The 14,672-nt window shown below is 41.5% G+C and overlaps 1 protein-coding gene across 1 annotated transcript in view; it reads left to right on the top strand.

Moving 5' to 3' along the window:
• ANKFN1 (ankyrin repeat and fibronectin type III domain containing 1) overlaps positions 1 to 14,672 on the top strand; it is a 98,294-nt gene that overhangs the window by 61,080 nt on the left and 22,542 nt on the right. The window contains exons 8-12 of the mRNA XM_073311045.2: positions 4,823 to 4,922; positions 6,153 to 6,285; positions 7,479 to 7,595; positions 11,749 to 11,964; positions 13,956 to 14,122. Coding sequence (XP_073167146.1) covers positions 4,823 to 4,922; positions 6,153 to 6,285; positions 7,479 to 7,595; positions 11,749 to 11,964; positions 13,956 to 14,122 — 733 coding nt within the window. The remainder of the gene's footprint in view (positions 1 to 4,822; positions 4,923 to 6,152; positions 6,286 to 7,478; positions 7,596 to 11,748; positions 11,965 to 13,955; positions 14,123 to 14,672) is intronic.

The following is a 14,672-nucleotide window of genomic DNA, read 5'->3' as shown; positions in this document are numbered from 1 at the left end:
CAAGTCAGAGGTTAATTTTTAAAAATATTTTAGTAGTAATTTCTTTCATAAGCAGCAGAACCCATTCTTTTCATTTAGCAAAGGGGTCGGAGGGGGCTCTGATTTCATAGTGCATCATATTTTAAAAGTTTTTAGCTTGAACTAAATGTTTAGCGTGAATATGAAATACCAGGCCTGAGGGGGCTTTCATAATGCCATGGGTTGAAAACAACGCACAAAACTATCCATAGATTATAAAGCCAGAAGAGACCATGATGACCATCCAGTCTGAACTTCTGGTATAACTCAGGCCAGAGAACCTCACTCAGTCATTTCTGCACCAAGCCCATAACTTCTCTTTGAGCTAGAGCATCTCTTGTAGAAAGACATCCAGTCTTGTTACAAAGGCTTGAGGTGATGGAGAAGCCACCACATTCTTAGGCAAGTTGTTCCAGTGGTTAATTGCTCTCACTGTTAAAAATGTACGCCTTTTTTTCTAGTCTGAATTTGTCTCACTTCAGCTTCCAGCCACTGGATCCATTTTCACGCAGGGTGAATTTCAGCCCCATGTGCCAAGTCAGCACAAAGGCTAGGCACTGCTTATGCCCTCAAACAGAGGTAAGTGGGCTCTGAGTCCTGAATAGGACTTGTGCTGACCCGCTTCATGGTTGAATTTCACTCTGAATGAATGTAACTTCTATGGAAACCCCTGGCCTAATTGGGTTGGAGTCTCCTCTAATAACAATCTGACGCTGGTGTAATTCCATCAACATCAAAGGAGTTACTTCTCATTTACACCAGTTGTGAGAGAGGTACTTGCTTCTGCAGTGATGGGATGATAGACAAGCAGACCCTTTCCATCCAAATGTTCTTCCTTGTCAGGAAAACAGAAGAGACAAAGTAACAGAGATTCTTTTAGAGACTGGTGCCATGATTATTGTACACTGGAAGCCTGGGTGCAATTTTGCTCTTATCCCTCCACAACTCTATGTGTGTTGCTTTTTTTAAATATCAGTTGCATTTTCCATTATTTAGTGGACAGCAAAGAAACAGTTAGACATCCTGCCTAAAGAAAGAGAAACTGCCCCGTTATAAATTTACATTGGTGGTTAATTGCTTAGCACAATCCAAGTTTAAATGTTTCTGATCTCAATCTAATCACTAGCAATTCCCTAATTTCTGCCAGTAAATGTTTGTGCTAAGGCTTTTGTTAAGTGAGCTCATAGCGTGGTTGTCTTATCATTTATTAATGTTGACTTGCTCTGCTGCTACTGATATTTTACTAGTAGGGGCACTCCATGTTATTTATTAGTTAATTAAATAACAGACTATTAAAATTCCATTTCCTCTGGATTCAAATTATCCTCTAATCCCAGCTCCACATTGCTGGCTTCTACTTACAGAAGATTGTAAAACAAAAGCGAACAACAATGTGGGAAAGTTTACAGTCTTTTATGTAGCTTTACATTATTTCTTTTGCTGTTGGCATCTAAGAAGCTGTGGACTGAATCCAAACCACTGAATAGCCCAATAGCATGTGTGCTCACTTTAAATGTTCCCTATTATTTCAGTGCTATAATCTCTGGGCATTTTATGTGGAGTTATGTTGCTTTGCCTGTAGCAACTCAGCTCCCGCATACACAGGAGAGAATCTAATTTACATAATTAGGATGGAAATGGTATTGCTAAACTGGTTTTAGTCAAGGAGGAAAGGAAGCATGATCCATGAGCTTTAACACAGTGTTTGGTTTACATTATGGAGATACACTGACATACACTCACTTGGCAGTAATAATGATCCATGAGAATGTTTTCCAAGTACTGTCGTTCTCCAGGGGGCGGGGAGAAGGCAGAACCAGTATTTGAAGGATGTAAACACTGAAGAAGGAGTCAGGGGTGTTACTTAGAGTAATGGGGTAAAATTAAGGAAAAGTAAATTGAAGATGAACGTCGGAGAAAGGATCTAGAGAGGGCATGAGAGAAGGAATAGCCCTAGTTAAGGCACTGGCATGGGAGACAGGCTTCAATGCCTGGCTTTCCTTGAGCCACTCATTTAATCTCTCTCTGCCTCAGTTTCTCATTCTCTGTAAAACAGGGATAATAATCCTTCCTTTGTCTTGACTCTGTAGATTGTAAACTCTTTGGGGCTAGAACCAACTCTTAATTGCAGTGCCGAGCAAGTTTGGGCCTCTAGTTGCTACTGCAATACAAAGAATAAGAAAACATTACATTATGGGAGACCTAGTTGTGAAATTATTGCTCAGATTATTCTTCACCTATCTTCCCTCCACCTGTTGCCTCTTGTCTCTAAGACTGTACGCTGAGATGTTTAAAAGCAACTTAATGTCGGCCTAACTCTGCTGTCACTGATTTCAATGGGAGCCGTGATACACTAATGCTGAGTCGAGCCAGTTGGGAATTTTTCAACGACGCATTTTTTTCTGGTCAGAAAATGCCAAATTTGTCAAAACTGAAACTTTTTGCAGAAACGTATAGGTGTTGATGAAATGTTTGTCAGGAAGTTTTCTCAGGCCCATGTTGGAATTTCTGGTCAAAATGGGAGAGTGAGAAGAGGGGTTGGCGGAAGGAAGGAGAGAGAGCGAGGGATGAACAAGCCTACCCTTGAATATCCATTAACTCAGTGGTTAGGGACTTAGCTGGGATGTGGGAGCCCCGGGTTCAAATTCCTGCTCAAAATCAGGCAGAAGAGAGAGCAAAAATAAATGCAAAAGCCTCAATTTTTTTCACACAGCGGAATTCTTGTTTTCCAGCCAACCCTAATACTGGCTATTTTTGAAAACCCCATCCATAAATTCTTTGGAGACGAGATTGTTTTACAGTGTGGGACAGATTTTGCTACCTGTACTCATGGTGAGTAGCAGCTTACTACCGATGTAGTCCCATTCAAATCAATGAGAATACTTGTGTAGAAAACAGCTACTCAGCATAAGTAAAGGGGGCAGTATCTGGCCCTGTGTCTTTGCAGAGCCTGGCCCAATGGAGGTATGATCTGATTGAGGTCTCTATGCACTAATAAAATACAATTAGTAAATAATAAATAATGATAAAAGGAATAATCTTCCAAGGAAGAACTTAGCTTGAGACATCTAAAACTAGACCAGACAAAGCACTAGAGACAATACAATTGAGAAGAGTTTTGCACTGGAAAGAGTATGGATTTGATGACCTAATAAGTTTTTCCCATCTCTGAACTGTATCATTGCATAATAAATTCACCTCACTTGTTCTCTTTGTGTTTGCTGTTCGGCAGAGCAATAATTATGCTAACAATGTATCTTCTTTCTGTGGTCTTCAATGTGCAAATTACGGTGCAAATTTATTCATCATTTTAAAATATGTTGAGTACTTCCACAGATGGGGTATTGACAGGAACAAATTTAAATGTTCAGACTTAGAACTTGTTAAGGAGCCACAGTCAGACACCTTCTATTGAGCATTAGAGGCACGAGGAAAATATGTTACCCTGAGAATATCCAAGGAGACTGATTAGCAACATGCAACAAACAGTTTTCGGCAAAGAGCTGGCAGAATAATAAGCTTTTCCGAAACAGAAAGGTTAACCTACAGATGTATTGGAGGTTCAGTCCAGATGCTTATCCAGACTTCATCTAATCAATGAGAACATCTTGGCCTTTTAAAACTGAACTGTAATTTCACACAATTACCCTTCTTTCTTTCCAGATCAGCCAGAAATACCATGAGACTTGTCTCTCTCGGACTGGTTCTCCTCTCTTTGACGCCAGTGTTAAATAGAAGTGACTCCGTTGAAGTCAATGGAGTTTCATCAGTGTAAAACCAGTTTTGAAAGCCTGCTCCTCTTGAGAGCTGCATGTAAAAAACTATACACCAAAAGCGATTTGCAAAGCACAACAGTGACTTTTACTGGTTGTACAAAACCTGTGCACAGTGCTGCAAGTTCTTGAGTGCTATTTACTGGCACATCCTCTAAAAACTATTTACATATATCTTTTGTAGAGCACTCTCATAACAGTTCCCCCCAACTCCCATTGGGAGTCTTTTTATTGGCTTCAAAGGAAATCGGATCAGGCCCTCAGAACACTATTTTAGCAGAGACTCAAGAAAGCTAAAAGCGATGTAACCAATAAAACATTAACCAAATTTTTTAGAACCTCTGAAAAGGGTGATTTCTTCTGTTATCAGATCTGATCCACCCATCACGCGTTTACAGTCAGACACACAGTAAGGTAGATTTACACCTCAGCTTGCCACGAACTAAGTATTCATGTAGACACTTACGCTGTCTTATTTAATCTTTTATTGATGTCACCAAAATGTTAATGCCTGACATTGCTTTTGTAAGTCTCATCCCTCCTTTCTAAGTGTTTAAAACCAAAACAAGGAGATCAATTGTTCCATTACTAGGAGCTTGAGAGTATAGATGGGCTCAAGTCACAAAATTTGGAACATGACTTCAAGCATCATAAAATTCAAGGGCATTCAGATCTGGAGCTTTGTTTCCATCCATTATAATTATAGGGACCATTTGCAAAATTCAGAACCAGATTTTGAATGGCATAAAGCTCAAGATCCAAGACATTGATTCAGGCCTGTCCTTGCTTGGGAGCAAACTAACAAGATTTTTTTCCAGATTTCATTGGCATTAGGAGATCATTTTAATCTTCCTGATCACCGACAGCATGAACACGTAAGGAAAAGGGGTGCATTCTTGAAATGCTTGTCTGTGGATAAGCATAAACATACTGAAAGTAATGAGATGGGAAGACACAAATTTTCTTTATATTTTCCTGTAACCTTAAAGTCACACTCTGATTTTTTTGTTGGTTTTTATTTTCCATTTTAGAAAGTTCTAAACTACAGAATGCTGGTCGCAAGCAATCAGTCTCCAGGAGCCTGAAGCATCTTTTCCATTCTTCAAACAAGTTTGTGAAGACTCTGAAACGGTTTGTCATATATTTCATTTTCCCAAAATGCCAATTTAGCTACAAATGGGAGCTTAGACACCCAAAAGACCGCAACTCAGACATAGCTATGGACACGTTCTCCTGTGGCTTAAATTGCCATAAATCAGACATAACCGTGGTGAAGTCCATGAAGGTATAAAAAACAGGGGTGGCTGAGTGGAAAATGAGGCTCATTGAGCCTGAGCCAGCACCCACTGAAGTCAATGGGAATCTTGCCATTGTCTTGCTGGCGGCGGACTTATAACATCATGGAACTTTGCACGCAAAACCACAATGCTGTGATTTAAATGTTTTTGACATGCTGGTTTTGTTGCTGCTCAGTAGTGGAATTTCGTTTGTTTATGACATAAAATGTAGGGTGTTGACAGCCTGCTTACGTATATTTATAATACCCCTTCACCAGCAAGCAACCCACCTGAGAGGTCCCTAATATTTTTAGCTAGTTCTGCGACCTTGGTGACCCAGGCAGCACTGAGCCTTGATGGTTTGGTTTCAGTAAATGAAAGTTGCCCACACTGGATTACTACTTCTTTCATCACCAAGAGCGTTCCGTTTGCTTTTTCTTCTTTGTGTTTTGATAAGAGTTTTGATTCTTCCAAAAGTGCTCTCTGGGGTCTTTAAATTCCCTAAAGCGACTGGTTTATGTCACTAATTACAAGAGTAAATATTGAAAGGAATGATTTCTATGACCAGTTTTGCAGATATGCTGGCCAAATTATACTCTGGAACATTTATGTAAATCCATAATAGCCCTGTTGATTTGAGTGGATTTACTCCAGATTTACACTGGTGTAGAAATGAGCAGAACTTGACCCATTATTTGTACAAAATACTAACATTTCATGATTTCAGAAAACATAATGACCCCAATCATCCACCATTTACTCAGGCAAAAATCCCGCTGAAATGGATGTCAACGGGTTGTTTTACTTGAGCAAGCCGTGCAGATCAGAGTCCTAGATAACGACATTGTGGTAGTTTCTTTTGTTTGGAGCGATACATTTCCTGTGACCATTTTGCAGGAATCACTGGCTGAAGTTCTATGGCCTGTGTTACGCAAGAGGTCAGACTAGATTATCAAAAGTGTCCCTTCTGACCTTAGAATCTATGGATCTATGTGTCTTTGCCTATCCAGGACACTTGGTGCTGATTTAGACAGCTATTGAGACTCTGATTGCTCGCTTTCTTGTTTGTCTTTCTTCCTTTCAGTGGACTCTACATAGCTGTCATATTTTATTACAAAGACAACCTGTTAGTAACCAATGAAGATCAAATCCCCATTGTGGAAATTGATGACTCTCACACCAGTTCCATTATGCAGGATTTTCTGTGGTTCACAAAGGTAACAACAGGCATCTAATTTCACATAGTGACTCTCAATGAGTGGTCTGTACCAGAAATTGCTCCGACCTTAGTATATTTCCGGAACAAAACTTGACAGGAGTGAAGAAGCTAAGTGATGAAGCACAGTCAGGGCCGGCTCTAGGTTTTCTGTCGCCCCACGGAAAAAAAAGTTCCACCCCAAGCTCAGGTGGGGCTGGGGCTCGCAGGCGGCGCTGGAAGCGGAGGGAGTGATGTCACCTTCTCCCAGCGCCTGCAGGGGCTTGGCCCCCTCCCCCGCCCGGCCGCGCAGAGAAGCCCCGATATAAGGGGTGGCACAAGGCAGCGCAGCAGCCAGGGCGCAGATGAGGGGGCGCAGCCCCGGCTCCCCGGCAGGACTCGGCCTCTCCTCCCCAGGTAGCGGCAGGGCCCTGGCAGCTCAGCATCCCGGAGCTGGGGCTTCCCCTTCCCTCTGCAGCCGGGGGCGCGGCGCCCTCACCCCGTCTAAGGGGCGCAGCTCAGAGAGCACAACTGCCCCGAAAAGAAAGGGTGGCCGGAAGGCCGCCCCTGGAAATGTGCCGCCCTAAGCACGTGCTTGCTTTGCTGGTGCCTAGAGCCGGTCCTGAGCACAGTACTTTTTGCTTGGGTTAATTATTTTTCCTTCTAACATTTTTAAGGGATAAATCCTGCCTAACCCATTGATGGGCATGGAAGGCACTGGCCAAAGCAGAATTCATTCACTGAGATGTCTAATCCCACATGACCAGTTACTGTTATTTAAGGGCTTCCAGTTTTCCAGTTACTGTTATTTAAGGGCTTCTGGGGAAAGAAGGAAGGAGTTAAAGAACATTAACCACGGACCAGAAGTTTCAAGGGCTGGTGTTTTGATTGTCCAGGATTAAAGACATCTTCACATTATTTTTTAACCCAAGTGGACACTGAATCAATCTTACATGAAGATCCACAGATGAACCGGGATAGGTGCATGCTGTTTATGAAATGCTCGCTCTCTCTGTAGCTAGATATGGGATCTTTTTCTAAGGCGCGCTCTCTCTTTCTCTCCAGTCAGTAACTCTCTGCTTTAGTACCACCCACAGAAACTCAAAATGAACAATAGCTACTGATTTTTCCAAAGCCAAATATGCTTTTATTTTTGCTGCCGGCTTTTCAAGCACTGAGAACAAAGGGGATTGAACTGTGACATATATTTTGCAGCTGTCTTGTATGTGGGATGATATCAGATGGCTGAGGCAGAATATGTCCATATCCATGTCCTCATCAACAGCACTTCAAGCCAGGCAAAAGATGGTCTCAGCAACTGCACAGTTACAGGTTAGTTGCACTGCATATTTTCAGTCGTTAATTTCATTCATGGTCTCTGAGGAAAGGTGCTACCAGCTGTTCTCTGCCTTAGCACTCCCCACGGGCTCGTCCTTGGGAGTAGTATTACCATCTGCTGTGAAGTGAGCTGCTGCACCTATATCTCCTGCTGGAAAAGAGTGGTCAGGTAAAAAGTAAACCCTAGGAAGCGAGGGGGAAGGAGAAACAATGACAGAAAAAGAAACAAACATAATGCAGCAAATAAATATCCCAAATACGTCCAAGATTTTGCAGGTCGGGGACACACAGAAAGAGAGCAGCAATCATAACCCTGAGATATATTACTCAAAGGCCAAGATGCTTCATATGGAAAAGACCTTTATATTACCGTTATTTGTATTACTGTAGCACTTATAGGCCTCAAGCAAGATTAGAGCCCCTTTGTGGAAGGTGCTGGGCACACACACAGGAAGAGACAGCCCCTGCCCCAGAGAACTTGTAGTCAAAAATGACATGGCAGACAAAAGTTTGGGTGCATTATTATACTCATTTACAGACAGAAATTCCATCACATGTCAATGGAAGCCCACAGTTACATATGAAGTCTGTGGTGGCAATTGAATTTAGCTCTCCAGAGTCACAGGTCAGTGGTGTAACCACAAGACCATCCTTCCTGGCTATAGGCTTACAGAATTGAATAGAGATTGTCAAAGAAAAATTGATCAGACACATTAATAACACTTCCTTTTCCCCACCTTTGGTGTGATTTGTGTATGTAGACTGTAAACTCTCTGGGGAGGGCGGAGTGTCATGCGTACATAGGGTGCCTAACACAATGGGGCCCCTTTCTCAGTTGTGGTCTTTAGATGCAAATAATTATTGATAATGATAATAATCCTAGATCTCAGGAAACTGCATGGTGAAATAAATGACTTACCTGGGGCCTTTATACACCAGAGCTGTCAATCTATCTGAGTATTTCTATGCCCCCCCATCCCAATCACCAGGACATTAGAATTATCAGGGTTGGAAGGGACCTCAGGAGGTCATCTAGTCCAACCCCCTGCTCAAAGCAGGACCAATCCCCAACTAAATCAAACATTAATGTATTTAGTTCATTTTACAGATAGGGAAACTGAGGCACAGAGGGGTTTTGGTTTTGGTTTTTTTGTTTTTTTTTTAAATGACTTGCTCAAAGTTACCCAGAAAATCTAGAGCAGAGCCATGGAAGGAACCCAGCTTGCCTGAGTCCCAGCTGGTGTGTCACTACAAGACCACTCTTATTCCTATTCCAGATCACGTCAAAAACGGAGTTTTATGGTATCCATGATATTCTGGCACCTAGTGACAAACTAGCGATGTGGGCATATTAGGAATATCTTTATATTAGTTTTTTATTTATCTACAATGAAAGCTGTGCCCGAGACCAGCCTTCCCAGGCAGCCACCTGTCTTGGGAGGTAGACCCAAAATATCTGCAAATGTCTGGAGTACACGTCTGCTCCCTCTTCGGCTATGACTGCACCAATCGAGGAGGGGATGTGAGCCCCAGCTCAAGTTGAAAACTTGCAGGAGTTCTCATCAAGCTACTGTGCTAAAAATAGCCATGGCGATGTGAGTGGCAGGATGGGCTAGCCACACCGAGTATGTACCTGTTCGTGACCCTAGGTGTGTACTCAGGAAAGCCAGCCTGTTCTGCAGCTCATGCCCCCACAGCTACTATGTTAGCTTGATGAGAGCTAGCACGAGTATGTCTCCTTGAGCTGGGACCGCCCTGCATCCCCCCAGCTTGAAGTGTAGACATACCCCTTATTATAGAACCACCTATTTTAAGCAATAGATGCTTGTCAGAGCTTTGAGTGGTCACTTCACAGATTTCACCATATTTGCTGAATGCCTCCATATAGAGCAGCGAGCTTGGTTTCTGTGGCACACATTCCTATGCTGAGCTGAGTTTAATTTTGCCTGCGCAGATTGTCTTTAACAGACCATTGTTGTTAATACTCTTTGTAAATGTACAGAGACTGTATTTTGAGATACCCAAGATATTGGGCACATTGCATTCGATTTGCTAGCAGCAGTTATAAGAGAAGAGCTGGAAGCATAGAAAGATGGTGTGTTTGTCCCTGTGGTATACTGCTCTGGTGGTTTTTTTGGCAAATTTATCATCCTAAACATTTGTTCTATCAGTTTGGTCCCCTGATGAACATAGGACTGTCACCAATCTGCCAACCTTTAGCAGTATGTGGTCTAATGGAATCTACCCAGGAAGGGTCTCAATAAAGTTTATACAGTTGAATAAACTTTATTGAGGCTGTTTAACAGACTGACTCCATAGGAACTTAGGACAGAGTGGGAGAAATCAGTGACAACACAGCTGGTAAGGGACTGGATCAGTGGACTCAAAGAGACTGGGGATTGTAATTTTGCCTGCTGCTACCATTAGACAACTAGAGCAAACAAAACATAAGTGATAGAATGCCACACCGCGGGGGGAGGCTCAGAAATGTTTTTTGCTTGTGTACTAGCAATATGTTCTTGAGTCATCATAGGCTCTTCCATTCTGTCTGCTGGAATTCAGTTCAGAATCTAGTGCTGTCAATAATCCCATTACAACAGGTTTAATTAAAAATGGCAAATATATGACCAGCTTCTGGCTAGTGTACTGTCTCCCATCCCCTTCCTAGACACATATGCCAGTACATACTGCAAAATCTACCCCCTGCCATGCTGGTAGGGTTAGGAGGCTAATCTTTACAGGCAGCAAAAAAGAAGAGCATGTGGCAACATAGCCTTCTCCAGTATGCCCTAGAGAGGGCTACATAAAACTAAAATAGCTACTTAAAGCTACTTATAAATGACAGCCACTGTACTGACTACCTTGAGTGCTTAGTTTATAAACAATTTAATAATACAGATTATAAGTAAATAGTGCCTGCTAAGTGCAGATAAATCAACTCAGGGTAATCTATCAGTGCAGAATGTCATTAAGTTAAAGTACAGCTACATACTTTCCTATATGTACAATGTGCTACATTGTCAATTGAGTTTTTCCTTTTAAACAATCTCCACCCCTTACCAGCTTACTGTAGATCTCTTGAAAACTCCGAAAGTCATGAGCATATTTTAAATGTTAGGCATTTTTCTTTAAGACATCTGGGAACCTCTTCAGTGGCTGGTCACTGAAGTCAGTGTGCTCACATCGACAGGCTGATTCTTCCTATGTGGGGAAAGGGATTTTGACAGAGGTTAGTTTTGTTCTTTTTAATAAATTTATTTAATCTTCAGATATTTTGCCAGAAAAATTTTGGCCTGGCAGATTGTTAGGGTCTCTGCTGTTTTTGTCTAGCACATTTTTGGTTTTCAAAATAAAAGGGGCGGATCAATACCTCTCAAAAGTCCCTCTTGTCAAGAGACATCACTCATTTTAGTCCCAGATTTACCTGACCTGCATTCCGCACATATTTGGTGTCCCCTCACTTTTACTGCTGGAAATAAATTACATCAGAAAAAATAATGAACCTGAATTTATAGAAAGTGACTGACCCTAAAGGAGGGAGTTCAACAGCATTTTAAGTTTCCAGAATCAGTCATTTTGGTGTCCCTTGTACAGCATCTTTGACACCCATTGTATCCCACAATCAGACCTGGATAGGTTGGAATGTGTATGCAGATCTTCAGTCAATATAAATCAGCTTGATTCCATTGAAGTCAATGGGAGCAGAGTTAGGCCAACACTGAGTGCTTTTGAAAATCCCACCCTATATTCACAGACCTTGATGCAACTAGAAAAAAAATTCTGCCCTAGGTTGTGTATGTAAATCACATTGCAATTTGGTCTTTTAAAAAGACCTTTTGTCATAATGATCAGATTGATATTTACCAGTAACCTCTGTCTACACCAGCTGAGGAATTGCCCCCAAATTCTACAATGCAATTCTCACACATGCAACCCAGGGCAGAATTTTCTCTGATTGCGCTGAATGATGTTGGACATAGGGTTGAAATAGCAGAAGTGCTTTGCATTGGCCTAACCAGCTCCTCCTGAGGTCAGTGGCAAAACACTCATTGAGTTCAGTGGGAACAGAGCTAGGCCTACGCCGGAAATGTCACCCTCCTGATGTGTAATGGCTAATATTGTCCTTTGTAATCTGCTTCCTTTCTAGAACTTGCTGGGAACTCACAACTTAGGCAGAGTTTATTACGAGCCAATCAAGGACAGACATGGCAATATCCTGATAGTTACGATAAGAGAAGTAGAGACTCTCTATTCATTTTTTAATGGCAAATGGATGCAAATATCCAAGCTACAAAGCCAGAGAAAATCCCTTTCAACTCCCGAGGAGCCAACGGCATTAGACATCTTGCTCATAACAATCCAGGTAGCACTTTTATTAATTTTTAAAAGCCTGTGACTGTGAGCATGCTTTATGGAAAAGTCTTACAGGTTTTAGACCCTGATCCAATGCCCATTACAATGCATGGAAAGGCTCCCATTGAGAGTAAAGTCTTCCATTGCCTTCAATGGGCATTGGATTGAGCTCTTAATATGAATAAAACTAATAAGATTCTATAGAAATGACTTTAAAGACCTATAGTATATAAAGGAGACTGATATATTTTCTGTAGGTTTTTGGAACCATGCTGTAGAATTGTATAGCAAGGGATGTAATTCTCTCTTATAGGATGGCTCTGAACAGCTATAGAGAAGCTACCATTTTCTATTATAGACTATATGATTTTTCCATCAGAGATTGATCACTAAAACCAGGTTTTATTTTTGAACCCAGACAAATTCAAGTTTCTGGGAGTTGCTGAGGGCCCTCAACTCCCAATGAAATCAGCTCCCATTGAATTATCTACAGACCATATCCTCCCATCTGTTTTTACGTCAAATTCCCAGTGGACTTCAGTGGTGGAATGACGCCAAGATATTGGAGTGATCCTGCAAGGTGAAGAGCACCCCCAACTCCCATTTAACATCTGTGAGTTGCAGGTGCTCTGTACCTTGCAGAACTGTGTCTATTAAAGTCACATCCTTCTGTTGTCTCATGCACATAACTCATATTGAAGTCAAGAGAAGTTGTGTGTAAGTGACAGCAGGATATATCCTACAGAACGATTTATCAATATCTCTTCTCTCTAAACCTAGGGATCACCTCCTCATTGGAAATACTTCCAGACAAGTTATTGTCTTAGCTCTGTCTTGGGTCACTTCAGCTAGATATTGACTACTGTGGCTAATTGTGATTTATGGTCATTTTCTTGGGTGGTGACTGTGTGCTTTTGTGCACCAGAAGCTGATGGGTAATCATATGTACACATTGCAAGGTTTGGGGTAAATTAAAAGATTTCCAAATGACAATAAAATATACTTGATCTGGTGCTCGACGTACTATATAAAATATGTCTCACAGGTGCAAAAAATCCCAATCTGGGCAAAAGTTTTATATCAGGAAACACAAAATACAGGTCCGATCAGGTTTCCACAGAGATCCTAGTGGAAAAATTTCCCCCTAATGGTTTGCACATTCCTGTGTAATGCCCTCCCTTTCTTGTATTACATGTTGAATCATCAGGCGGGTATTTTGTTCATGAAGTGCTCATGAAAATGAAGATCTAATTGCACTAGTTAGAGCCAAGCATAGCACTGGCAAATAATGTGATGGTTCCAAGGGTGAAGGCAGAGGGCCAGGTGGCTTAATCCTTACTCATTGCAGAGGGACACATTACTCAGGATGGCCGTCAACTTCATTTATTAAGGTAGTCTTTGGGGAATGCTATACATAGCCCGGTTAATGTCTGCTAGCTACAGCAAAGAGAACATCGGTGCCAGTCCTTTCCAGGCTCTTTTTGATGGTAAAGTTCATTGTGTTGAAAATGTAGTAATTCATTTGACAATACATTTTACTTTGGTACTATACTTGACAACCTGGTGCACACAGAAAACTCCTCATTGATGTTAGTAACTGTAGAAGGAGTTCACTGGCGACTTACACTGTGCATAAAAGAGCCCGGAGCACAGATCAGAGAGGAGAATTTTGCTTTAGGACTGCAACATGCTTCTTATTTTTGGATAGTTATTGTTTTACAGATGACTCCTACAAGGTGCTGAGCACTCTGAGCACCTGATCCACCAAAACATTTAAGCACATGCTTAACTTTAAGCACGAGTAGCCTCAGTGCATCAAGCTTAACATTCCTAACTGCAAGAGGATTGTGGCTGTGCCGAGAGTTAAGCATGTGCTTACATGTTTTTCTGGATTCAGGACACTCTTAAAGCAAAAGACCTGCTATAAAAGCATTAGCAGATCTCTCTTCTTATCTGGGGGAAAACGGGCATTTATATGTAGGAATGTTTCTGTTCGAACAGGAAACACTTTTCTACCACAAAAGAAGCCAGCAGCGCCTCCCTCCTGGCTTGTATCTGGGTTACCTGAAACTCTGCAGCTCTGTAGATCAAATCAAAGTCCTTGTACTGCAAAAGCTGCCCAACATTCTGTGTCATGTTAAAATCCGAGACAACAGCAATGTTTCCAAGTAAGTGATTTTTTTTTAAATACTCATTAGTTTAAGACAGTTGATCAAACTTGGAAACTCAAGTGCCAAGTGTGTGAAAATATGTTTGGTTTATGTGGCACCAAATATGAAATCTACCATATAAATAGAAAGAAAAGGAGGACTTGTGGCACCTTAGAGACTAACCAATTTATTTGAGCATAAGCTTTCGTGAGCTACAGCTCACTTCATCGGATGCATTCAGTGGAAAAACTCCTTTTCTTTTTGCGGATACAGACTAACACGGCTGCTACTCTGAAACCTACTATATAAATAGAAACAGAAGATGCAGATAACTAATAATTAATGCTGATAGTCACAACAGTACTGTCAATAATTGCATCACATTGAATAAAGAGGAGTAAAGTGAACTCAGAGGTTTGCAACCTACAAAACATTGAGCACACTGGCCCTGAGATAACAAGAAATTTAGGCACTGAGACATTGAAGTCAGGAGGACTGCACACCCACGTAAAGATAAGCATGTGCTTAAGTGCTTTGCTGGTTCAGGACCAGAGCACTCACCACCTTG

Source organism: Lepidochelys kempii, chromosome 14 (genome assembly GCF_965140285.1).
Source record: "Lepidochelys kempii isolate rLepKem1 chromosome 14, rLepKem1.hap1, whole genome shotgun sequence".
Lineage (NCBI taxonomy): Eukaryota > Metazoa > Chordata > Testudines > Cheloniidae > Lepidochelys > Lepidochelys kempii.
This window is presented reverse-complemented; position numbering and strand designations above follow the sequence as displayed.